Below are 27017 nucleotides of genomic sequence, written 5' to 3'. Positions count from 1 at the left end.
AAAACTCTGAAGCCCTTTTCTGTCCAGTGCTTTGTCTGAGAAGAGGACTGGCTGAAGCTTTGTAAATGGGCAAGGGTAATCTAAGAATCTGGATTCTGCTGTGACAAAGGAGCATCGAAGTTCTGTATTACCCTTTACTAATGCATTAGCTCTTGAAGCTGCTGATTGGGTTTGCCTGAGTGTTTAGGGAGCACAGAACTTGTTATGCAATGAGGTGCTCTAACTAAATTGTGTTCAGGAAGTGTTCTGGGCTATCGGAAGCAGTGACAGGGCTCTTCAGAACATTTCAGTGAATTCAAACGATGCTGCTTTGAATTGACTTGGCATGTGTGCAAACTCTAAGACTGTTTTTCAGACAGTCACATGGATACACAGCTCTTTCCCATATGGTCTGGCTTAACCTGCAGTTCTGCTATATTTACATCAGAGTCTGAGCATGATATGTGAACCTGATCTACTTTTATCTTCTAGGTTACAGATGCACATGTTGAATGGAGCTCTTCTGGCACTGCTGTTTCCTGTGGTAAACACCCGGCTGGTGAGTAGCTTCCTCTAGAATCTTATCAGTGACATCTAAAACAGGATTTTCTCACCCGGTTTGTGGTCTAGTGATTCTTAGCCCAAATGCAACTATGACTATTTGCATATGTTAGTGTGTTTTTATATTTTAATGACCCAGTCTTGTTTGAGTACAGGCAAGCTCAGTGGTGGAATTCTGGGACTGCAATTAAGGTTTAGATCAGAACTAGTATAGATCAAGGAAATCTTCAGAAGCTCTTGGAGAAGTTTGGTTGGAAGAAAATAGACTGAGGTCCTATAGTAGAGACTTTCAGATGTTTATGCTTAGGATAATCTGACAGCAGGCTCAAAAGCTGTTTACTTTCCCAAGGGAAACTTTGAGCATGGGCCACACATCCACTCACACCCTATGGCAGCAGGGAGAATCCTACTGTGGTAGAGTGCAGGTGATAAACCAGCTTCCTGAGAAGTTGGCTTTAGAAGCTTGAGGTGGTGAGTTCTCACACTCCTCTATTTGGGGCTGAGGAAATATAAACAGGCCACTTTAGAAAGCTCAGGGAAAGAAATCAACTCTAACTACAGCTTTCTGCTTCAGTGACTTAAATGTGCCTCATACACAAAGTTCATAGCTTAGCTCTGGAAATGACAATCTTTTTCATTACATGGCATTTTATACTTTGTAAGGTCATTTCATATAACAGTTATGTATTAGGGCTGCTTGTTTTACACAGGGAAAAAAAAACAATACCACTGTTTGGGGAATCATGGCAATTCTAAGTGGTAGACACGACTAGAGCCTGGGCCTCTTGATGCTGAAATGACGGCTATGCATTGCTCCTTCTGAAGGATGTATTCATGTCCTCCCTACATACACCAGCCATGTCCTCATAGCAGTTGTACTTCTGTAGATTCATGTGCCTTGGCAGTAGGAATGAAAAGAGAAAGCATTTATATGGAGCAGTGATTTTGAACCCTCAGTAGACTTCAAACAACTAATTTGCTTCACTGGGAGTATGGCTCAGAAATAGATCATTTGCGTAGCATGCCCAAAGTCCATCCTCAGCACCACAAAGAGAAAAAAAACCCAGAGGCTTGCCAAATCACAAACTTGGAGGGTTTGATTGGTATGGTGTGGGATGATGACAGAATGAACATTTGTAACCATGTGGTGCCATGGGGGAGGGGGTTAGGATTGCTGTTGGATAATCAGTGTGTCAGGCACTAATAACTGTTACTTTAAGTATGTAACTTCAAGTGTGGCCCAAGGATAGTAATGTGGGTACTACTTGTTAGAAATGCATTATTTCAGGCCCCATACTCCCTGTGTATGGTAATTTGGATTTCCAGGTTTAGGTTACAAGGCCTGGAAACTTCTATCCCAGAGCCTTTGGTCCTACCTTCTAGGTAGACCATTGTCAAGTTGAAAAGGGAAGGACATGCTGTCCCTGTCTTAATAGGCAGGATGTGTTCTGGCCAATGTTCCTCTGAGGACTGGCATCACCAGTCACAGGCTGTTACTATAGGCCCCATTGCTCTTCTTTCTACATCCTGTATAATGTGACCTGCATGAATTCTCCTGCTGAACTGCAGAATGAAAACCACCTTAGGGCTGATAGGTCCAGCTCCAGGGTAGAGAGCATGCATAGCATGTACAAAGGCCTGGAATCCATCCCTAGCACAAAACAAATGGACAAACTTACAAGCACTCTTGCCTTGATCTCAGAGCAGCAGGGACAATATACCACAGAATGGTGCAAATAACTCCCAATTGACTGAATAAACCTCCACTTAAAAAAAAAACTGGCTAATTTCACACAGCTCAGCAGTATTTCTTACTGGCTCAGGGCTGTGAAGCATTGTCCAAGCAGACATGAATCCTTTCTTGCCTGGGGAGGCAACCTGCTATTTGTGTTATCACTCCACTCACTTTGTTCCCATTTACTCAGCAGAGAGTACAGCTGCTTTCTTCATTTTCAGCAGCACTATCATTGGACTGGCCAATGATTAAGAATATGATTGCTTCCAGCCTAGAACTCTGACAGAACAGTCTCTGCCATTGGTTGAGGAGGATACAGTTCCTCTGGACAGTCTGCCTTCTCTCCTCTATTACTGTGAACCTTTCCCCCCAGTGAAAGCCAAGTAACTTTCTCCTTAATAGCCATTGAGCATAGAAGTAGGAGTTAAGATTTCAGTTGTACAAATACAAAAAATAAAGGCCCCAGGGGGTGTGGTCTCATACCTTAGTCATTTAGGGAGCTGATGGTTACATTTTCATATCTCCCTGGATCTACTGGTGTTTTCTTAGGCCCTGAGTCTTTAATGGCAGTAGCAACATCATTAGTTGCCACTTCGTTTTTATGTATCCCAGACTAGCTCGAACTCACATGATTCTCCTGTGTCAGTCTCCCGAGTGTTGGGATTATAGGTATGCCCACCATGTTTAGCTCAGCTGTTACTTCTTGAATGTTTATTTTGTACCACATGCTGTTAAATATTTTATAGATGATTTTACTTAATAATAATAAACTTTTGAAGTAAGGTACAGCAATGCTTAATATCTTTAAGACAATAGACTATATGAGAGGATTGCTTTCCCCTGAGACCTCTCTCTTTGATAGAGATAGCCTACTTACTACCTCCTCCCCAACATCTGTCTGCATATACACCTTGGTGTTATTTATTGTGTGGTCAGTTTTCTCTCTCAAAAGGATACTTACCACATTATATTAGAGCACATTTAATAGCTTCTTTTAAACTTAACCCCCTCTTTGAAAACCCTATCTCCAAAAGCATTCATATTGGGAATAGGACTTGAGCACTGAATTTAGAGGTTCCTTAAGCACCTGTACTACTTCATAGAGAACATGGTTTCTCTCTTGCTACCCTAGATTGTTTTCTTTCCTTTCTTGATGAGCTCAGGTTTACTTAAAATGAGTCAGGGAAGATTGGCATTTTTTTTTAAATCTCATGATCCAATTAAGCAAGAAGGCAGCTTTTCAATTTTTTTTGCCCTTCCTTCTTGGCTCTTTACCTTTTTAATCCCTTTTTTTTCTAATTAGTAGTAATGAGGAAGCCAGAAAAATAAAACTAATTAGTTGGTGTGTTAGTTCCACCAGCATACATAAACTTCACACATACACTCGAATACGCAAAAACAGTTAAAGGAGTTAGAGAATTTGCTACAGTTAGCTAAAAGACTTGGAGTCATCGCTGAATTTCCATATGTGGTTTTTTTTTTTGCCCTATGACCCATTACCACTGAAATTTGCAGACCAGCTAGAAAATACCCAGGTTTCAGTTTCTCCTTGTTCTATATGTTTAAAACTAACACCCTAGGTTGAAGAAGACCCATGTATTCAATGGCCCTAGTGTTACAAATGTCCTTTACAGTCAGGATGCCTGAGGCCTCTTTCTACTGAAGTGTCTTCAACGTGATTTCCAATGTTGGGTCCTTTTCTTAGTTGGAAGGAAAGGAGGAGAAACACAATACAGGTCCATTGATTATTAAATTAGTAGAGAGCTCAACAACTATCTAATTGATCCAAATGAATTGCTGAAGAAGCCTGGGTGGATGAGCCTTGAACCTAAATCTCCTGTGACATCAAAGCCCTTTTCTTCTTCCATGACAGAGTCATGGAGCTTGTATGCCATTTGTAGATTCCCTCTCTAAGTACTGGCTGATAGGCTCCTGGAGTAGCTGCAGAAAACTACATAACAACATATTTTGTTTTTCTGAGGCAAACAATGGATCCAAGGGCCTCACATATGTTAAGCAAGTGATTTATTACTTAGCTACATCTCCACCCCCACAAATATATAATTTTGTATACAGTCTCAGGATTGACACAGACTATCTCCCTTCCTTCTTACTTTGCTTGTTGTAAGCCTATCTATGGACTGGAAATTAAGGTCTCCATAGTCTGGCTGTCAATAGTTCATAGCTTTCAAAGCAGATGTACAGTATACTCTGAGTTCATTGTTATAGTCATGAGGTTTTTGTCCAGATGGTTATACTGAGTTTCATATCGGTGCGTTTGACTGTGCAAAAAAATACATATATAGGGGCTGGGAAGGTTGGTCAGTGGTAGAGCGCTTGCCTTGCATGCATGAGGCCCTGGGTTCGATTCCTCAGCACCACATAAGCAAAAAGAACAAAGCCGGAAGTGGCACTGTGGCTCAAGTGGTAGAGTGCTAGCCTTGAGCTGAAGAGCCAAGAGTTCAGGCCCCATGACCCGATCAAAAAAATACATATACATACATACATACACCTATATATACACACACATATATATACATGCATGTAAATATACATGTGTGTATGTATATATACATGTACATCTGGCTATGATGTGTGATGCTGGCCTCCTGTTGCCTCCTTCGTCCTGTTATTTTCACCCTTTGTCATCTAACCCTAATAAAGTATTCCGAGAAAGAGAAGAAAGAAGATACTGTCTCAGCCCCCTTCTCAGACAGAACACACTATCCTAGCCTGTATCTGTGTTCGCAGCCATCTGTCTTCTATTAGAATTTTAAGAGGAGTAATAATAATGCTTTTATCAAGCTTCTTTCTTCTTCAAGACTTCAGTATATTATCTCATTATTGAAATTGCCCGTTACTGTGTGTCCTTGTTGATCAAATACATTTGTTCCTTTATTCTCTTCTTACCACCCTTCCATCTTTGCCCAGTTTTTCTTCTCTGTCAGATGGTTCTTTTGAATATCTCAATTTTTTCAGCCCAATTGGAAGAGGTTAGTAATGCCTTTGTCATTACTTGGTGTCTGTCTACCATTCAAGAACATTATCTTCATATTCTTGGCCTGCATCTTTGTAATGTACACACCTTGTCCCCATGTGGCCTGCAGGGAAAACTTTGCTGTCACCAACACAGATTGGCTTGAGAATCTCACTCCTTGCTAATTGGCACATTGAAATGTGCTAATTGACCTAGAAAAGTTATTTCTGTGGCTGGGAAATTGAGCTATTTTAAAAAGTTATAGTTTGGAGTTTGGACTTTAGCTAGGGACAGAATATCCCGTTGATTTCCTGAGGGTCCTCAAATAGAGAAATTTTGGTTTCAAAAGAGGCCTTAACTTTCTGAAGAACTGACTGAGGCACAATGGTTTTTCTGTCTTTTACAAAGGTCTTGGTGTGTCTGATCAGATAAATGCAGCATGTCTGAAGATACAGGAAGGCTGTGTTGAGAAGTTTGGGGTTTCTAGTCCAAACCAATTTCTAGGGAAATGACAGAATTGGAATGAATTGGAATTCAGTCTTTCTCATACTAAAAGTCACGGTGTTCCCAGCTACTTGTTCTTAATTATTCAGGCTGATATTCAAACACATTTTCGTCCTGTACTGCTTAAGGATGGGTTGTATTATGAGAAGTGCAAGCATTCCCACAACCTAAGATGACCACAGCATCCTGAGGCAATATAATCTAAGGGAATTTATGTTGTGATTTCAGTATGTCACTGTATGAACTCTTGTGATCAGTTTTACACAATATCTATTAGCAATTTCTGTTCAAGGTTTGTGTATATTTCCACATTTCTCTCTTTGCTCCTATCTGCAGATAAAGATGTTCATATTTATTGTCATTGGTTTATTTACATGAAAATTTCTTACACAGTTGAAAGTTTACTATAAACATTATTTCAGGATGCTTTCCCTTTAACCTAAAAGTGGACAATCTGAAATCTCTTTAGACATGAAGACAAGTCTTCTCTTCTAGCTGCTTAACATTCCATAGTTTGGCTGGATGTTACATTCAACCTATGTTCCAAGTGCTCTCTTGGGCATCTTAACTATTTGCTTGTGGGTGTTGACTCTTGCTTTGAGACTGACACTCTGCAGGGTCTACCATGTAGGAGATGATACATAGTCACAGAAAAGAATCGCTAGGTACTGGTGGCTCCTACCTGTAATCCTAGCCCCTCAGGAAGCTCAGATCTGGAGGGCGGATTATGGTTTGAAGCCAGCTGGGACAGAAATGTCCATGAAACTGTCTTCTAAACCAGCAAAAAGCAGGGCTGGAAGAATGCCTCAAGAGGTAGAACACAAGTCAAACAAGCAAACTTGAATTCATTCTGTTCTCTCACCAAAATAAAAGGACAACTGAGTTCTTCTGCCATCCTGGATTTCCATGTAGTTCAGGGAAATTCTAGTGGTCCCTCTTCAATCTGTCCTGGGATTTGGGGTGTGAAGAAGGGATCATAAGTTATTTTTCCAAGTGAATTATTGTTTCCAACCACTTAAAATACTGTTGATTTCTTGACAACAACAAAAGACATAGTAGTGAAAATTTCTGAAATAAAGTATCATCTGTTAAAAACCTGTTGCTGCCGGGCGCCGGTGGCTTATGCCTGTAATCCTAGCTATTCAGGAGGCTGAGATCTGAGGATCGAGGTTCAAAGCAAGCCTAGGCAGGAAAGTCCGTGAAACTCTTTATCTCCAATAAACCACCAGAAAACCGGAAGTAGAGCTGTAGCTCAAGTGGTACAGCACTAGCCTTGAGCTGAAGAGCTGAGGGACAGCGTTCAGGCCCAGAGTTCAAGCCCCATGACTGACAAAAAAAAAAACAAAAACCTATTGCCCATTCAAAGGTGGTTATTTTTCTACACAGTGAAAAGACAACAAAAAGCAGCAGGCTTTTATGCCTTTTACTTTCATGTATATCTATAAATATGCATGATTTTTATGAAAATAATATATATTAATAATAAAAACATTTAAAAATAAAGAAAGAAGAAGACCTGAAGAAAACCAAAAGCATAGAACAGTACCAACTATTATTTTTTTCTACCTGTTCTGGAAGGCATTTGTCTCTGCTTGCTATGAGTTGGAAGCCACACTGTCTGTGGTTACATGGTCCATCTTCAGTGTATAGCATGTTATCTTGTATAAGGTACCTGACTTGCTGTCCACATTTGCTTATCTGTATTGAATGGATATAATGTATGCAAAGCACTTAAAACTTTGCCAGTCACATAGACCAGTTACTGCTTTTTGTTTGTCTTTGAGACATGTTCTCACTATTTAGCAAGGCTGACCTTGAACTTGGGATTCTCTTTCCTCAGACTCCAAGTATTGGGGTTTCAGGCATGCACAACCATGCTAGCCTTCACATGCTGTTGCTACTGTTATTACTAATATCACCTTAAATAGTTTCAAGAATTTCCTGTTGGTATGCCCTCTTTGATGTTCTTTGGCAGAGTCTGGCCCCAGCTCCTTTAGCTGTTGGGTGACATGAAGTGGGCTTTGTTTCTTAATTAACCTTGCTGAGTAAGATTAAAATTCCATGGCAGGTTTTCTTGCCTACACTGACTAATACTGCCCTTGTTTTTTTGTGTTTTACACCTAGCCTGTTTGATTAGGAAACTGGCCAGTCCTTTCTCCTCCTTCCTGACCTGAGAATTAGACTTACTCTTGTTTCATTTGCTTCTGGAAGTAAAATGTGCAGACTATTGAGTTTCTCAAGAGGCCCAAGCCCCTGAGCCCATTTAGCAAGTGGGAGTAGTGAGTGCCACCTGGCAGCCTGTTTGCCCCTAAGCTGGCTAGTTATTACTAGCAAGTGGCTTGCCTTAGTTCTAGAAAAATGGTCCCTAGGCACCACAAGCCACTATCCCAAGTGATATTTGTTTATGTAATAAGAGTCGAGTAGTCTTATCTCAGAGTGATTTCACTCTCTGCAGTCTCTGAACCAGGGGTTCTTAACCTTGACTGCACAAATCCTCAGAGCCTCTTTCAAAACATATTTATTTCTAAGGAGGACTTCAGGCAACTCCACTGTGAACACCTTGCTATAATCCCATCTTGCCTCTGGCTAGGATCTGGGGTTTTAATGAGTTCATATCACCTTACCTTGTAACAGATTGCCAAATAGGATTAGTAATATCTGCTCATTGGTGGGTTTTGAAAGAAGATGGGAGATAAGAGAAGTGGGTCAAAGGGGTAACTTTGTAGAGATAGCTTTGAAAAGTTAATCTCACCACACAAAGAAACGCTTTGACCCTGATCTTTTCCCTCTGTCTCTGTCTTTGAGCTCTCTTTCTGTTTTTGTTTGTTTGTTTGTTTGTTTTGGCCAGTCCTGGGGCCTGAACTCTGGGCCTGGGCACTGTCTCTCAGCTCTTCAGCTCTAGGCTAGTGCTCTAGCACTCGAGTCATAGCACCATTTCTGGCTTTTTCTGCTTATGTGGTGCTGAGAAATCGAACCCAGGGCCTCATGCAAGCAAGGCAAGCACTCTACCACTGAGCCACCTTCCCAGCCCATGAGCTCTCTTTCAGTATTGGAGTTTGAACTCAAGACCTCAACTGCTAGTCCTTTTTTTGCTTTTAGATATTTTATTTTGTCCGAGACCACGACTTGAACTGGGTATCTATTGATTTTGCTCATCGGCTGGCACTCTACCATCTGAGCCATGCCTCTAACCCCTGCTTTTATTTTTCAGATAGGGTCTTTTAAATGTAGCCTTGGATGCCTGTCCTTCTATCTCCACTTCCTCACATCCTCCCATCTTCTACCTTCGTTCTGAATATTCTTCTCTCTTTATTCAGTCACTTTTTGGAAGGGAATTTCAGATTTAATTTACATATTACGAATTTGTTTTAAGGTATACAATTTAGTGAGTTTTACACCCATTAGCACTATTTAATTTTAGAATTTTTTCATTTATCCCCCAAAGAAGTCTTGTATCCCTTAGCAGTCACAGCCTCATTTCCTTCCTCAGTCTCCAGCATCCACTGTCTCTAGGAGTTTGCATATTTTTGACATCTTTATATAATTGGAGTCCTATACTATGTGGCCTTTTGCATTTGGCTTCTTTTACTGCGTTGCTTCAAGGTTCATCCATGTAACATAGGTCAGTACTTCATTCATTTTAAAGGGTGCATTAGATTCTTTATATGACGTATAATATTTGTTTAGCATTCACCTGCTGGTGGTCATTTGAATTATTTCTGCCTTTGGTGACTATGAATAACATTGCCTCATTGAATGTCTGCTTTTAGCTGTATAGCCAGGAGGGGACATGCTAGATAATAATATATGTTTAATCTTTTGAGGAACTGCCCGAGTATTTCTCTATGTTAAGTGATAGCATTTTATATCTGGTTAGCAATCTCTTAGTATTGAAGCTCTATACGTTCTCTTTATAGTAGCCTTTCTTGAGGGATGGCAATATCACTCTTATTGGCTTTTATTTTTATTTCCCTAGTAACTTCTAAACTTCTGTCCTTGAACACCTGTCCTTGAACAAAACAGGTACAGAAATGTACCTGTATTTTGAATGTTGTACCATATCAGTTACATGCTTTTTAATATTTTAACTATTCTATGGGTTTTCTTTTGCATTTTTGTGCTGGTACTAGCACTTGAACTCAGGGTCTGGGTGCTGTCCCTTAGCCTTTTTTCTGTACCACTTGAGCCACAGCCGTTTCCAGATTTTTGTGGTTAACTAGAGTTAAAAGTCTCATGGACTTTCCTGCTACTGCTGGCTTTGAACTGTGAGCCTTTGATCTGATCCTTGTGTGAGCCACCTACACCTGGCTTAAATTCATTATTTACTTGTGGACATCCAGTTGTCTCAGTACTATTCTTTGATTTGTTTTGTTTGTTATTGACAGTCCTGGGGCTTGAACTGAGGGCCTGGGCACTGTTCTTGAACTGTTCTTGAACTTCTTTTGCTGAAGGTTAGTATTCTACTACCACTTCCACCACAGGGCCACTCCTGTCCTTTTCTGTTTATGTGGCACTGAGGAATCAAACCCAGGGCTTCATGCATGCTAGACAAGCACTCTACCACTAAACTACATTCCCAGCCTCAGTACTAGTCTTTGAAACAACTACTGACCTATTAGAAGATTTTGGCATTCTTACTGAAATTAATAAAAAAAATTGAAAACATAAATGTTTATTTTTAGATTCCCAGCTGTATGTTGGCACTACACTGTCTTGGTTATTGTAGCTTTCTATAAGCTTTTGTTTTGGTTTGGTTTTTGAAGCAAGGTCTTGCCCAAGCTGCATTCAAACATGAGATACCCGTTTTGGGGGAGAGTGATACTGTTGTGCGGTAAAATTATACCTTAAACCAGATATAAGCCAGCCACAAGAAAATAGAGAACCTATATTGAAAGGTCGAATTTTGGAGTCTTTTTTTTATTTTAGCACTAGCAGACTGCAGTAGGCCAATTACAAAGCTCTGCAGCCCAGAACAGAGCTTGCACCAAGCTTCTAAAGACAAAGGTCACATGTTGGGTGAAGACCAACCCTCAGCAAAGTATTATATATAAACATAGCATCACCAGAGCTACCCTGGGGCTAAACAACAAGATATAGCTACATTTTCTCAAGGCAGGGCCCTCTTGGCCCTACCCATTGAGCCTTACATCTGCAATTCAGAGGATGGCTTATCTCACATTTTGGCCTTGGAGCTGGGTGGACAGCCCCCCCCCCCCCATCTCATGGCTAGGCTTCAGGATGTCTGTGAAATCAGCAGCCCCCCAGCACCTGACTGGGAACTGGATAGCTGTGACTCAGTTAACTCACTACATTCCCCACTGCTGTTATGTAAATAAAATCAAATTTTTGATTTTGTCACTTCATCACCAAGGTTTGAACTCGGCCTCATGCTTACTCAGTTGGCAGTCTATCACATGCACCATACCTCCAGCCCTGCTTTTTGCCAGTTATTTTGGAGAAAGAGTCTCATGAACTTTTTTACCCAATCTAGCTTTGAACCTCAATCTTCTGGATCTCAGCCTCCTGTGTGCTGGGTTGCAGGTGTATGTTCTACCACACATGGAACTAGAAGGTTTGGAAATATGAGTTCTTTTTTTTTGCCTGTCATGGGCCTGAACTCTGGGCCTGGGTGCTGTCCCTCAGCTCTTCAGCTCAAGGCTAGTGCTCTACCACTTGAGCCACAGCAACATTTCTGGCCTTTTCTGCTTATGTGGTATTGAGGAATCACACCCAGGGCCTCATGAGTGCAAGGCAAGCACTCTACCACTGAGCTACCTTCCCAGCCCCTGGAAATATGAGTTCTTGAAGTTTGTTCTCTTTTATCAATATCATTTTGACTGTTCTCGGACCCTTATGTTTTCCCTACCTATTGCAGGTTTGTATTATTAGTTTTTCAAAGCAGCCAAGTGGGATTTTGATGGGAGTTACATTGAATGCAGATTAATTTGAGTTTTTCTATCTTAACAGTATTAAATTTTCCAATCTACTGTCATAAGATGTCTATCCATTCATTCAGTTTTCTTTTAATTTTCAGTGATGTTTTGTGCTTTTGACAGTACAGGCTGTTCAGCTCTTTTATATTTGTGCCTATGCATTTTATTCTTTTTGATGGTATTATAAATGAAATTCTTAATTTCATTCTCAGATTATTCTTTGCTATTCTCTAGAAATACAGTTCATTTTCTCTTTTGATCTTGTATCTCATCACCTTTTAGTACTCACTTATTAACTGTAATTTTTTTGGTATGCGGGCCTCTAAGGATTTTCTATATAAAAGATTATATCGCTTCTGAATAGAGATGATTTTACTTTCTCCCATTCGATCTGGGAGGCATTTCTTTTCTTTTTTCTTTTTTATCTGCGTATATGAATTGTACAGGGGAGTTACATTGTAATATTTCCATATATGCATACAGTGTACCTCATCAACCTCTCCCATCTCTTTCTTTTATTCTTGAAACAATTTCAACAAGTTTTATTGTTCTGTTTACACACATGCATATTATATACTTCGATCATATTTGCCCTTCACTCTCTCTATTCACACTCCTGAAACTGCTGTTACCTGCCCCTCAATTCTTCTATCATTCTTTTTTTATTTTTAAGCATATACTAATTATACCAAGGGATTTCAGCATGGTATTTCAGATTCGCATGTGTTATATTTTAATCAGAATAGTTCCTTCTATTGTGGGAGCCATTTCTTTTCCTTACCCAGCTAAATTGGTTAGAGCCTCTGTATGGTGTTGAATAGAAGTAACAAATGCAAGCTGGGCCTGGTAGCTCATGCCTGGCATCCAGGGCTGGCTTCAAACTGTGATCCTTAGATCTCAGAAAACAGATCTAAGGAAAGTGCCCGAGACTCTTATATCCAACTAAACACTCAGAAAAAGCAGAAATGGAGCTGTGGCTCAAGTTGTAGAGCACTAGCCTTGAGCTGGAAAGCTCAGAAACAGGGCTCGGGCCCTAAGTTCAAGCCCTAGGAAAGACACACACACACACACAAAGTAAAAATACAGACATTTTTCTCATTCTTCATTAGAAGGGAAATAGCCTTTCACCATTAAGCATGTTGTTAGTTGTAGGGTTCTATAGATGCCCTTATAGAATAGAGGAACTGAAGGTAGCAGGATATTGCTTAATATAGAGGTAGCTAGACATACATTAGACTGCTTGGGGTAGGAAAATATCCCTTTTTTCCAAGGCAGCATTGTGGTGCTTCAGGGCTTCCAAGCTAGCTATATTAAAATTAAAAGATGGTCTCTGGGGCTGGGAAGGTGGCTCAGTGGTAGAGTGCTTGCCTTGCATATGTGAGGCCCTGAGTTCAATTCCTCAGCACCACATAAGCAGAAAAAGCCTGAAATGGCACTGTGATCAAGTGGTAGAGCGCTAGCCTTGAGCTGAAGAGCTGAGGGACAGTGCCCAGGCCCAGAGTTCAGGCCCCACGACCAACCCCCCCGCCCCCAGTAATAAAGATGGTCTCTTTCTGTAATAGTGGCACATGCCTAAAGTCTTAGAACTTGGGAGGCAGAGATGAGGATCTCAAGACCATCTGGATGAAAAGAGAGAAAGTGAGAGGTAGACTGTCTAAAAATATAGAATCTTAGACACACTTAAAAGATCAAAACTAATTGTTTAAATGAACTACAATGATAATGTATTGCATTCAGGAAATTAGAAGGAAATAAAAAAATACTTCAGGCCTGATATACAGTAGGAGCTGAATAAAATGCTTATTGCATGGCTAGTATGCTTAAGAGTTAGATGTGTTATGGAAGTGGTGGTGTGGCTCAAGTGGTAAAGCACTTGCCTTGAGCTAAAGAGTGCAGGGACAGCATCCAAGCCCAGAATTCAAGACCCACAACCGATCAAAAAAAGTTAGATATGTTAATCAGCTCAGGCTGCTGTAACAAAATGTCATGAACAGGGTGGCATAAGCAATAATAATTTAGTTCTGATAGTTCTACAAGCTTAAAAGTTTGAGGTAAGAATGCTAGCATATTGAGGGCTTTCTGTGGCTTACAAGTAACTGTTCAAATTTGGTCTTTAGACAGTCATGGAAAGGGGAATAGAGTTATTTCTTATAAGGGCTTATATCCTGTGTAAGCCAGCTTTCTCTTGCAGAGACAAAATACTTGGCATAATCAACTTAAAAAGAGTAAAGATTTCAGAGATTTCAGTCAGTGGTTGCTTGACCTTGTTGTTTTGGGGCCTGTCATTGTATTATGGTAGGAGTGCATTATGGGTATAGGAAAGAGACTGCTCACCTCTTAGCAGCCAGCAAACAGAGAAGGAGAGCAGGAGGAGAAGAGCATGTCCTCAGTGACCCACATGCTCCAAGTAGGCCAAGTAGAACCTCTTAAAGGTCCCACAATTTCCAGTAGCACCATCAACTGCGGACCAAGCCTTCAATTTGAAGGCTTTGGAGAGACATTTATCCAAACTGTAACTGTAGTATCATCAGTGAGTGGCAGTCTCAGATCAGCACTCAGATCGTCTGACTCCCAGCTCTTGACGGGTTGGGGCTCTTTGAGTCCTGGCTCTGTAGATAAAATCTCACAGTCCCTGAGTGGTCACAGGCTTAAAGCCTTACTTTCTGGGGAGTAGCCTGAAATACCTTGCAACCTGGCATGAAGTATGGGACACAGAACAGGCTCATTCTGTTGTGTTGTCCTTAGAAGTTTCCTTTCTTCTGGCGTGGCCCACCAGACATCAAGGGAAAACATTTAAATAAAAAATGAAACCTAAAGGAAAAATGATAACGTATTTGATTTTATCCTGAAGTGAGGGAACAGCAGATGTTCCATTCTGTCTGAGGGTTGTAGGGTGGAAAAGCAATTAGCAGCTGCTACGGATTTAGCAGCAGACACCTGCTAAATGAGAATCTGTAAAACTGGCCAGGCTTGGCACCAGAAGTGAGTAGATGGCTTCTCAAGTATTTCTGGGAATTGTAAATTATGTTCATTCAAAATGGCAGCAGCAATGGATGGCAGGGCGGGGGCGGGGGCATTTAGCTCTAAGAAGCTGAGTTTGCCAGGTTGGCTGAAGCTGTGTTTTTCACACTTGGTGACAACTTACATGTGGCCGTTTGTTTGGTGGACTGAGAAGAAGGTGCTGGTTGGTTCTTCTGCTTCCAGCCTGGCCAACAAGCTGCCCACTGGGGGCCTCCTGTAGGGACACAATAGGGCTGACACAAGGGTGGAGAAATCTTGCCTCTGGCTCTCTTGGTCACCAGGCAGCATTCTTAACTCTTCCACCAAAGGCAATGAATCCCAGACCAGGAGGAAACCTTAATAATAAGCTTGTCTTAGCTCTGTCTTGCATATTTTGTGTCATCTGTTATATGGATATCTGTTAAGTTGCTGATTTGTTTTGGCCAAGATGATGATCTCTCCATAGCTGTTTGCCTCTAGAGTTGTTTTCCTAGCAGACATTAATTACTGCTTCCCATACCCTCTTTCTGAAGGACAGAGTGAACACTTTGAACTGTAGCAATCCATCAAGAGGGCGGTGATAGATATAGATGTATTTATGCCATTTGTATTTGGGAGGAGGATGCAGGCAAGGTTATACCTGGAGTGTGTGTTCAAGATATGACTGAGTGAAAAGGTCAGCTGGTAAGTCATCTCCATGGTGTTGAAATAACTGGCCAATTCCCATTTGTGTCTTATGCCAGACTCCCTCTATGCAACTGTCATTTCTTAGTCTACAGACTAGGCTGAAGGTCACATGTATCAGGGCCATAAGGATGGGCCTTCTTCTATTTCCAGACTGGAGCAAGGGGATGGCAGCTTTCCTTGTGGAACAGGGGCTAGGAGCTACCAGTGACAGATGCATGGACAGAGCTGTTCTGGAAAAATGCCATCTTCAGTGTTTGATTGGCAAGGCGTTTTAGTATGATTAAAGATAATAACTAGGTTCACAGGAAGAACAAAAAGAGGATATTTTTTTTAATGGAGTAAATAAGGATGTTTATTGCTATTATATTTGGTTGCTCTCCCTCCCCCAATTGGGGGTGTGTGTGTGTGTGTGTGTGTGTGTGTGTGTGTGTGTGTGTGTGTGTGTGTGTGTGTGTGTGTGTGTGTGTGTGTGTGTGTGTGTGTGTGTGTGTGTGTGTGTGTGTGTGTGTGTGTGTGTGTGTGTGTGTGTGTGCGTGCTGGACCTGTGGCTTGAAGTCTGGGTCAGAGCACTGTCCCTGAATGTTTATTCAAGGCTGGTGCTCTACCACTTGAGCCACAGCTCCACTTCTGGCTTTGTTGGTGCTTAATTGGAGATAAGGGTCTCACGGACTTTTCTGCCTGGGCTGGCTTCGAACTGCAGTGTTCATATCTCAGTCTCCTCAGGTAACCAAGATTACAGGAGTGAGCCTCTGACTCCTGGCACCAAATATGTTTAATTTTACTTTGCCACACACTGGTAACACAGGAAGTACAGTGAGTTAAAGGAGAGACAGAGAGAGAGAGAAAGCTAGGATTCCCACTTTCCAACCAGAATAGAGGAGCTCACTTCCCTGGACAATTTGGCCACCAACTAGTTCCAATAGCTAGCACAAGTTAGTGGAAACATGTATCTCATATAACACTATGCTACTGTAAGGCCAGAGGCCAGGCATGGTGGTTCTCACCTATAATCCCAGTACGTGGGAGGTAGAAGCAGGAGGACTGAGTTTGAGTCCTGCCTGGACTACATAATGAGATATTTTTTGTTTTCTTTTTTGAACTCTTTTATTATTATTTTATTAGGTAGTTGTACAAAGGGGTTTCGATTACAGAAATTATATTATGAATACAATGGTCTCTTTTAAGCCATTGTCTTAAGGAAAAAAGGAAAAAGGAAAGAACAAAGGAAGGAAGGGAGGGAGGGAGGGAGGGAAGGAAGGAAGAAGGGAGGGAGGGGAAAAGATAAGGAGGGAAGTCTTAAGTTCCTATGTGGGAACTTAAAACTCTTGTTTTTGAAGTTTTTCTTGTTAAGACTTTTTTAAACCATGCATGGTCTTTTTTTTTTTTTTTTTTTTTGTCAGTTGTGGATCTTGAACCCTAGGCCTGGGCAAGCGCTCTACCACTTGAGCCACAGTGCCACTTCTAGTTTTCTGAGTGGTTTATTGGAGATAAAGAGTCTCACGGACTATCCTGACTAGGCTGGCTTTGAACCTCGATCCTCAGAAATCAGCCTCCTTAGTAGCTAGGATTATAGGCGTGAGCCACCAGTATGTGGATAGTTGTACCAACAAAACCACAATAAATTCTAGAAATTTCTTGTCAGTCTAAAAGGAACCATTTCTTTGAGTGAACATCTCCCGGTCCAACAGTTTCCAGCAACTCTAAGTAATCACCAAATGTCTATCTCTGAATTGGCCTGCAATACAATTAGGTAGTATTTGTCTTCCTGTGACTGGCTTCTTTTACTTAGCATATTTTCAAGGTTCTTTTACTTAGCATGTTTTCAAGGTTTAGTGGTATGTAGCATCGATTTGTCTTTTATTTCTTTTTGTTTATTAATATTATTCAGTTTCATTGGATATGCCATATTGCTTTTTCTAATCAGTAGATGTAGATTTTGATTATCACTACTTTTCAGCTGTTATAAATAATACAGTTATAAATTTTCCTATATAAGTTTTGGGCTTGTCATGTTTCTTATTTCACTGTGATATATCACTAGGGAAGTAATATATTGTTTCAGGTAGAGGTATGAGCTCAATCTTTTATTTGTGGACACTGTAATTACCCTTAACTGTGTACATTTTGTCATACAATTTCATTGTTTTAGTTTTTGATTAAAATAATACTTCATAGAATGTTATTTGTATCTTCCTAAATGTGTATCACTTAATTTTTTATGATGATCTGATTTTGAAAGTCCCTCCTGACACAAACCAGGCTTCAATGTTGAATTTAATCCTCATTGCAAGGTAGTAAGGTAGAAACTTAATCTATGTGTTTAGAGGTGAGGCCTTTGGAAAATGATTAATAGTAAATTCCTTACAGTGGAGCTACCGTGATTGATTATCACTGGTTTATAAAAACAGGATAGAAGTCAGGTGCTGGTGGCTCACATTTGTAATCCTAGCTACTGAGGTGGCTGATATCTGAGGATCACAGTTCAAAGCCAGTGTAGGAAAACCGGAAGTGGCACTGTGGGTCAAGTGGTAGAGCACTAGCCTCAAGCGGAAGAGCTCAGGGATAGCACCCAAGCCCAGAGTTCAAGCCCTGTCGCGACCGCCTGGACCCGCAAGGACGACGCGACAACAGCATCTTCTCTCCCGCTTCTTCTGCCTGCTTCTTCCTGCTTCTCCTTCCCTCCGCCCCCACGCTCCGTTATAAGCCTCCTGGATGGCCAATCCCGAAGCGCCACGTGGCATATACCGATAGGGCTGCAAACACGGAAGCAAACTAGGAGCCAAGTCATAGCTATATAAGGAGTTGTTTTTTACAGAGAGCACTCGTCACCGGGAAGACGGAAGGCGGGAGCCAGCGCCATACAATGTTGCTTTTGCGGCCTCACCTTGCGGCAGCGCCGTCTTTGGTCGCGGCTCCTGCAGCTCTCCACAAAGCCCTACAACCAACCAACACACACACACACACATGCACGCACGCACACAAAACCCCAAACAACAAAAAAATAGGATAGACCACACAGAGATATGAAACACACACATATATACTGCGTACCCTGACTATTGCCATTAGATGTCTGTACTGTCTTGGGAGTCTGCCAGTAAGAATGCTATCACCAAGGTTGAGTCTTCTTCCACTTGTACATCTAGAATTGTAGAAAATGAGCCTTTTTTGAAAAATAATACAGTCTATCTTTTTTTTTTGGTCGGTCATGGGGCTTGAACTCTGGGCCTGAGCACTGTCGCTCAGCTCTTCAGCTCAAGGCAAATGCTCTACCACTTGAGCTACAGTGCTACTTCTGTTTTTTTCTGGTGGTTTATTGGAGATAAGAACCTCATGGAGGGGCTAGGAAGGTGGCTAAGTGGTAGAGCGTTTGCCTTGCATGCCTGAGGCTCTGAGTTCGATTCCTCAGCACCACATAAGCAAAAACAAAAAAGCCGGAAGTGGCGCTGTGGCTCAAGTGGTAGAGTGCTAGCCTTGAGCTGAAGAGCTGAGGGACAGCGCTCAGGCCCAGAGTTCAAGCCCCACGACCGGACCCAAAAAAAAAAAAAGAACCTCATGGAGTTTCCTGCCCAGGCTGGCTTTGAACCATCATCCTCAGATCTCAGCCTCTTAAGTAGCTAGGATTACAGGCGTGAGCCACCAGCGCCACGCAATTATGGTAATAACAACTAATATACTTACAGGTTTTTTTAATTGCCATTTCAGACCTTTTTTCTGGCATTATGTTCTGCTTTCTGAAAATACATCCTCTAGCATTCTCTTTAGTGATGGTCTGCTGGGACTCTTGGTTGTTCTTTGTTCAGGAGATGTCTTCCTCTTTCATTTCTTTTGCCTTCTGAAACAGGGTCTTGCTATATAGTCTAGGTTGTCTTCAATCTCACTATACATTGACTTCCCCAGAACTGTGATTATAGGCATGTGCCACCATCTGCCTCCTCCTCCTCCTTTTTTTTTTTTTTTTTTTTTTTTTGCAGTACTACGGTTTTAACTCAAGATCTCATGCTTTTTCAGCTTGCTTGTTTGTGGATGTTCTACCACTTGAGCCTATGCCTCCAGCCTATCTTTTTCTTTTCTTTTTACCAGTCCTAGGGCTTGAACTCTGGGTCTGGGTACTGTCCCTGAGCTTCTTTTGCTTAAGGCTAGTGCTCTACCACTTGAGCCACAGCTCCATTTCCAACTTTTTCTGAGTAGTTTATTGGTTATAAGAGTCTCATGGACTTTAGAAGACTCTGACAACTTTCCTTACTTGTCTGGCTTTGAATTGCAATCCTCAGATCTCAGCATCTTAAGTAGCTAGGATAGGTTAGACACGAACTACCAGTACCAGCCCTCCAGCCCAGCTTTTGCTTGTTAATTGAAGATAGAATCTCTTGGACTTTTTCTGCTTAGGCTGGCTTGAAATGGCAATCCTCTGCATGACAACCTCCTGAGTAGTTAAGATTACAGGCATGAGCTGCTGACGCTTGGTTTCCTTGGGATTTTATTCATAGGAATTAAGTCTTGAATCTTAGATTCCTGTATTTGAGGGCTGCCATTTTGGAGTCATGCCAAATGAAATTCTCAATGTATGATTTTTTGTTTACCCAAGTCACATGAGAGCTGATTTGTGGTTCCAAGATTTTAGTTGATACCTATTTTCTTCCCTCTGCCCTAACTCAGTGTCAGTATCTGAGATTGGATTGTGTTACTACTGTAGGGGAGGAGGGAATTTGTTTCTTGTATACCCTTATACTGAAATGTAGTTTTATGAAAGTTACCTTCTTTAGATTCTGAGAAATCTTGGGCTTTGACTTCCTTTCCATTGCCCCAGTAGGCTACATACATACATACATTCATACATAGATACATACATACATATAATACAATATAATGCATCAAATTTCACATTTATCTGACTTAGCAAATCACAAATCTACTTTTGGTAAAAAAGAAACAAGTGGATGATGCTGTATCCATAAATTTTTCTGGTTTCCCACTTTTATTTAGTGTTTGGTTAGAAATTTTCCAATTTTTGTGCCAGTCCTGGGGCTTGACCTCTGGTCCTGGGTGCTGTCCTTGAGTTTTTTTTGCTCAAGGCTAGCAGTCATCACTTGAACCACAGCTCCACTTCCTGATTTTGGGTGGTTAATGGGAGACAGAGGTCTCACAGACTTTCCTTCCCAGACTGGCTTCAAACTTGATCCTAAGATTGCAGCCTCTGGAGTAGTTAGGCTTACAGGTGTGAGACACCAGCACCAAGTTGTGGTATAGCTGAATGTCCCTGCATCCAGACACCCTCAGGGAGCTTTGTTAAAATGTAAAGTGTTAGGCCCTAAGGGCCAAGAAGGTTCTTTCTCTAGTAAATTTGATATAAATTAAGACTCTGTATATTTTGCCTGGATTGGGTCTACTGAAAACTGCTGCTGGCTGAAGTTTATCTGTGCTCTGGGAGAAGCTGAGAGAAAGCTTAAAGCCTGGGAGAGATAGAGAATAAAATGTTAAATGGAAAAAAAAAGAAATAGAGAAGTAAACAGTGTACTCTGGTCAGGATGTGGTCAAGTTAGCATCCATATCTGTTGGATTCAAGGGGCTATAGGCTGTTTACTTTCACATTGAGCCTCCTCCAGTGGGGAGACTCTGGAGGTAGCAGGGCAGTGTGTGTGTGTGTGTTGGGGAGGGGTGCCTCACAATGACTTCCTGGCCCACTGACTGTCATAAAGCAATGGCCCACAGGGAGTACATTAGCCAGAGACCCTTCTTGGTGAACTGTGGGATGGGGGTAAGTTGAGAGCCCTTCAGCTGTGTCCATTGGGCTGAGCACCAAATATCAAAGGCTTTACTTTTTGTCTTCACCTTCATGCCGGTGTGAGGTTGGCTTTTCTACACAGTCATCCATTGCTCAAGTCCTTTGAAGACATTAAGATGTATGTCGGGGTGGGGGGTGTGAGGAGGCATAGACTGCCTGGCCTGGCAGGAACTGGGAATATTATACCTTTCTCTTTTTTTTGTTTTGTTCTGTTGTCTTTTTTGTCGGTCGTGGGGCTTGAACTCTGCGCTTGGGTGCTGTCCCTGTGCTCTTCAGCTCAAGGCAAGCACTCTACCACTTGAGCCACAGCGCCACTTCCAGTTTTCTAGTGGTTTATTGGAGATAGTCTCACAGACTTCCCTGCCAGGGCTGGCTTTGAACCCTGATCCTCAGATCTCAGCCTCCTGAGTAACTAGGATTACAGGCGTGAGCCACCAGCACCCGGCCAATATTATACCTTCCTTCTCATACTTTCTCATTCCATGTGGTTTAAATTGCCATAAGGCAGAGAAACAAGAAGAGTGAAAAGTCCCTAAACAGGAAGGCCAGGCTAGGGCACATCACTCTGTAGAGGCAGGTCAATCTGCTGGCTTAAGTGCAAACTGACATACACATGCATGGATGCACACACATGCATGCTTGCACGCACACACACACACACTATGGTCCTTTGACTTCAGCTGTCCTGATTCCCCTGGAAGCTTCTGAACAACCTCAATCATTAGCCTTTCCTTTGAGTTCTGTGATGAAAGTTGGCAAATATTGACTTTGCTTCCTTGTGTAAAAATTCAAATTGTTTCCGAGCTGAATTTCATAATCTTGAAGTACCTTCTTATATACTCAAACACCCTCCTTCTTCATCATATTCAACCTGTGGTTCTGCCTAGGGTAGACATTTAGCAAATTTAGGGCCTCTGTATCCACTTCCATGGTGTGGTAGTGCCTATATTATGGTAGTTGGGTAGGATAAGGCTTCAGATTTCAGAGGAGACTCAATGGAACAGAATGCAGGTAGGGGGAGACAGCACTGGATAAGATCCTCCATTCTGGATTCCTTAGCTTTAAGTCCTGCCTCATATGGTTAATAAGCCTTGAGACCAAGGGCAAATTGTTTCATTGGGCCTCTACCTGCTTTTAAAATGTACCTTGGGTACACATACGTAGAATAATAACATGCAGCATCCTTGATTTGTAACATATTTCACTGTTGGTCTATGCATATGTTCCTTTTAATAGGATTAAAGTGTTCATTCATGGCATTGCCAGTAACTTCATGACAACCCTGAGTGCTGTTGCCTACTTCCTTACCTGCCCAGAGATTACCACTAGACTGAATTTTGCTGTTAGCAAATAAATAAAATTTTATTTTTCAGGCCCAACTATATCTCTGTAGGTATGACTATGTAGATATTGATATAGAGATTTTTTTTGGTCAGTTGTGGGGCTTGAACTCAGGGTTTGGGCATTGTCCCTGAGCCTCTTTGTGCTCAAGGCTAGCACTCTAGCACTTGAGCCACAGCACCACTTCCAGTTTTTGAGTGGTTAATTAGAGCTAAGAGTCTCATGACGATGTTTCTGTCCAAGCTGGCTTCGAACTGCGATCCTCATATCTCAGCTTCTTGAGTAGCTAGGATTACAGGCATGAGCCACGGTGCCCCGGTTTGATATAGAGGTTTAAATAGGCGATTTCATTTTAGATGTTCGTTGGCCCTTATACAAAGGTTGCATATAGTTTGTGTTATTTTCTAGTACTTTATTTTGCGTTTTCTTTTTTTTATTTATGCACATTGTTACAGGTAATTTTTTCATTATGTCACAATAATACAATGGCAATGACAATGAAAGCAATAACTACTTCTTATAACATGCTTATTGAAACTTTTGTATTTGTTCTAAGTATTTATTTTAATCTTCACTACTGCTGTGATTTAAGAATTTCATTACCTCCACTTTATTAGTGAGCAAATTAAGTCTTTTAGAATTTAATTTATTTTCCAAATTTATACAACAAATTCTAGGTTTCTGGACACAAAGTCTGTGGTAGTAATTTTTTTAAAATCCATACCTTTAGTTTACTAAATATGTCCTGAAACATTCTGTGGAAATGCCATTAAGAAAAACATCATAGTTCTTGCAGCTACTCTTTACAGAGTTTCATACTAATGCAACAAATTGTTAAAATTGCAAGTGTGTACTGAATGGATTACTCTTCTGAGTTTATATTTATGTTAGCAATTCTGAGATAATTCATTAACATTTCTGTCTCAAATTTTATACCTATACAAATCTCTGAAGCTATTGATACATGGTTGTGAAAAGAATGCATGCAATAACACAAAGATAACAACAAAAATGCAAATTCAATAAATAGAGGCAGCAGAACATAACAACCTAAAGGTATACTTGCTGGGATAAATTGTTCCCATATACTAAATAAGTATCTGCCAAGATGCAAAGGCCACTGACCACTAACTGGTTCCAGGTCTGAGGCATAGATGTACTTTGAAGAATGTACAGTAACAGAGTAAAAGGAATTCTGTAAGGATTATGATAACTAATTTCAATATCATAATACATTTCAAATTTGTGACATTTGTGCCCTCCTATAGTCTACTTAAGGGACTTTGGAAAAACACAGATCCTTGACTTTGTATATTGAGGTAAGTTTAGATTTATAGAATAAGTACAAAAATATTTCAAAGAGCTACTTGTTATTTATCAGCATCTCCTATGGCTGAAAACCCACAGAACCTTAGTATCATTACCAAGATATGTAATGCTTTAAACTAAACTGCTTTAGTTCATTGGCCTTAATTATATTCACCAGCATTTTTCACTAATACTCTATTTCCATCACAAAATCTACTCTAGCCTGCTTAGTTATCCTGTCTACTTAGCTTACCGAATCTGCAACAATTCCTCTGTCTTTCCTAGTCTTTCATTAACTATGGCCTTGAGGCTTTCAAGTATTAACTATTCAAGTGAAAGGCTGGAACAAAGTCTTCTAAGAAAATGGCCCTCATAAACAGGTGTGGTAGTAACACCAATGTAAAGTAAAACAAATTTCAAATTACAATTAGAAAAAAACAAAGAAGGGCATTTCATATCAATAAAGCGAAATCTCCACTAGGTTTCTGTCTGATGTGGTTCCCTGGTCTTTTTTTCTTTGGGCAATATTCCTCCATTTAGTATATTTTGTAGTGCTGGCTTCTTGCTCATGAATTCCTTTAATTTTTTTTATTATTAAAATTTTTAGGGCTGGGAAGGTAGCTCAGGGTAGAGTGCTTGTCTAGCATGCATGAGGCCCTGGGTTTGATTCCTCAGCACCACAAAAGCAGAAAAAGTTGGAAGTGACACTATCACTCAAGTGGTAGAGCTGAAGAGCTGAGGGACAGTGCCCAGGCCAAGAGTTCAAGTCCCACGACTGATGGGAAAAAAAAAAAACAAAAAAACATAAAACAAAAAAATGTAGTTTCTCATCGAATGTGAATGCTAGTTTATCTGGATATACGTCTGGGTTGGCAGTAAGTTTTCTGGGCTTAGATGGTATTTTTCCAGGCTTTCCTTGTGTTGAGTGTTTGTATGGAGAGGTCCGTAGTGATTCTAATTTTGTTTCTATTGTAGCATAGCTCCTTCTTTGATTTTATAGCATTTAAAATCAGCTCTTTGAAATTTAGGTCTAATGTCTTCACTATGTGTCTAGAAGTGTTTCTTCTAGGATCTTGTCTTCTAGATGTTTTGTATGCTTCTATTATGTGAGGTTTTCTCTTTTGAGATTAGGGAAATTTTCTGTAATAATCTTATTGAATAAGTGTTGCATCCCTCTATTCTGGTATTCCTCTCCATCAATCCCAATTATGTGAAGATCAAATTTCTTGGCATTGTCCACAAGTTCTTGGACTTCCCTTTGGTAATTGCTGAATATGTTTTCCAGATGTATGACTTTCTTCTCCAGTTCCTCTGTTTATCTTTAACTCCTGATATTCTATTTTCCATCTCATTCATTCTGTTACCTATGGCTTCCATTGTGGTTTGCATTGTGGAAATTGATCCAATTATGGTTTCTATATGGATTCTCAAAGTGTTTTCATCTTTTAAGGAGGTATATACTGTGTATATTCTTGACAGCATCTTTTTTTTAGGTCTTGGAATTCCTTTGATATTTCTTCTTTGTACTCTTGAAGTTGCTGTTGTAACTCTTTTTATTACTTTGGTCAATTCTGGCATCGTTTCTTTCTTCTTCTATTTTTTTTTTTTTTTTTTTTTGGTCAGGTTGTGGGGCCTGAACTCTGGACCTGCGTGCTGTCCCTCAGGTCTTCAGGGCTCTACCACTTGAGCCACAGCACCACTTTCAGCATTTTCTGCTTATGTGGTGCTGAGGAATCAAACCCAGGGCCTCATGCATGCAAGACAAGCATTCTACCCCTGAGCCACCTTCCCATCCCCATCGTTTCTTTATTTAACCTTCTGTTCTCCATTTCTTCTTTGCTCTCACTGGAATTCTTTCCTGGGTTGCTGCTGGAGCACACATGTGTTTCTCGGTACTAGTGGCTTAGGTGGCTTAGGTGGCTTAGGATCTCAGTCGGGGTACAATTGCTTGTCAGTTCCAAGCCGGTTGGAGGCACTCTGAACTTAAGCACAATTCCCAGCTGCACTGAGCCAGGGACTGGAGGCAGGGGCTGCTCCTTCCCCTGCCTAGGGCACACATGCGGGGTTGCTGGAGCCCTTGCACAGTTACAGGTGGGAATTGCTTCACAGGCTTCTGGATCCTGCATGTGGTTCCCATGGCGGGCGTGGGGAGAGGTGTCCCCTGCAGAGTACTTACTAATCCTGGAACTGGTTAGGGGCTGTCCACCGGTGCTGTGGCAGATCGCTGTATCTCTGTGCTGTCAATGCTGGTCGCCACTGAGCTGTGTTACAAAGATTGTGGGCTGAGCAGGGTGGCGTTGGGAGCTCCAGGACTGGGTTTCATGGTACCTTGTCTCCGGACTCTTGTTGCTGTCTACACTGTCCCGGTCCTGTGCTATGGGAGTTTTCTGCGCTGGACTTCTATAGTATGCTCGTGGTTCTGTGCAGAGGTCCCAGGCAGCTGTGGGCTGGGTGGCTTTTGGAGCTTTGCAGCACAGAGCTGGCGAGAGGTGGAGGAGGGGGGTCTTAACGTTTTTTACGCTTTTGAGCAAGTTTTGATGTTTTTTTTTTCTTTTTTCAGTTCTTATATTTCTTTGGTGTTTGCCTTTTTGCTTTTATCAACTTCTTGGGGGAACTGCGTGTTGGAACCTCAATTCTCTTACTTAGTTGGAGAAAGCTGTGGTGTTTCCCTACTGGTCTGTCGCCATCTTGGATCCTCTCCTCTAGTGCTTGTGCTTGTTTTATGCAACATTGTATTAATAGGGTTCACTTTTGCTTTTTATACTTTCATTTTCATGGTGGTGTAACATTCTTCCTGTAAGTACACCCATAGTGTTTCTCCTTGGGATAGGCATTAATTTTTTCCAGTATTTTTCTAACCTCTGTGCCTCAGTTTCTTCATTTGAAACAAACAATAGGCGCTGGCCAGGAAAGGTAGGCCACATCTGTTGTCTTGGCTACTGGGGAAGTCAGCGTGGTCAAAACAATAGGAGCTATCCCATAGGGTGGTATGAAGAAAGGTAAAGTTAATACCGGTAAGGCAATTAGAAGAGGGGTTGGCCGATAGTATATGGCTGTTGAAGGTATGAGATTGCTACAGCTGTTGTAACACATACTGTACTTTACATTGGGTTTCTTAAATTGTAGAAATTTATTTCCTTAAAGTTTTGAGAGGCTACAAGTCTAAAATCAAGGTTTATTTTTCTCTTTCCTTTGGCAAAGGCCATT

General features: G+C 41.2%; 1 protein-coding gene across 4 annotated transcripts in view; it reads left to right on the top strand.

Moving 5' to 3' along the window:
• The window catches only part of Tmem164 (transmembrane protein 164), a 181752-nt gene that overhangs the window by 102538 nt on the left and 52197 nt on the right, over window positions 1–27017 (top strand). For all 4 annotated transcript variants that reach the window (XM_070039912.1, XM_070039910.1, XM_070039908.1 and 1 more), the window contains exon 4: window positions 472–538. In XM_070039912.1, the coding sequence (XP_069896013.1) occupies window positions 472–538 (67 nt within the window). The remainder of the gene's footprint in view (window positions 1–471; window positions 539–27017) is intronic.

Source organism: Dipodomys merriami, unplaced genomic scaffold (genome assembly GCF_024711535.1).
Source record: "Dipodomys merriami isolate MVZ:Mamm:240054 unplaced genomic scaffold, mDipMer1.0.p SCAF_3, whole genome shotgun sequence".
NCBI lineage: Eukaryota > Metazoa > Chordata > Mammalia > Rodentia > Heteromyidae > Dipodomys > Dipodomys merriami.
This window is presented reverse-complemented; position numbering and strand designations above follow the sequence as displayed.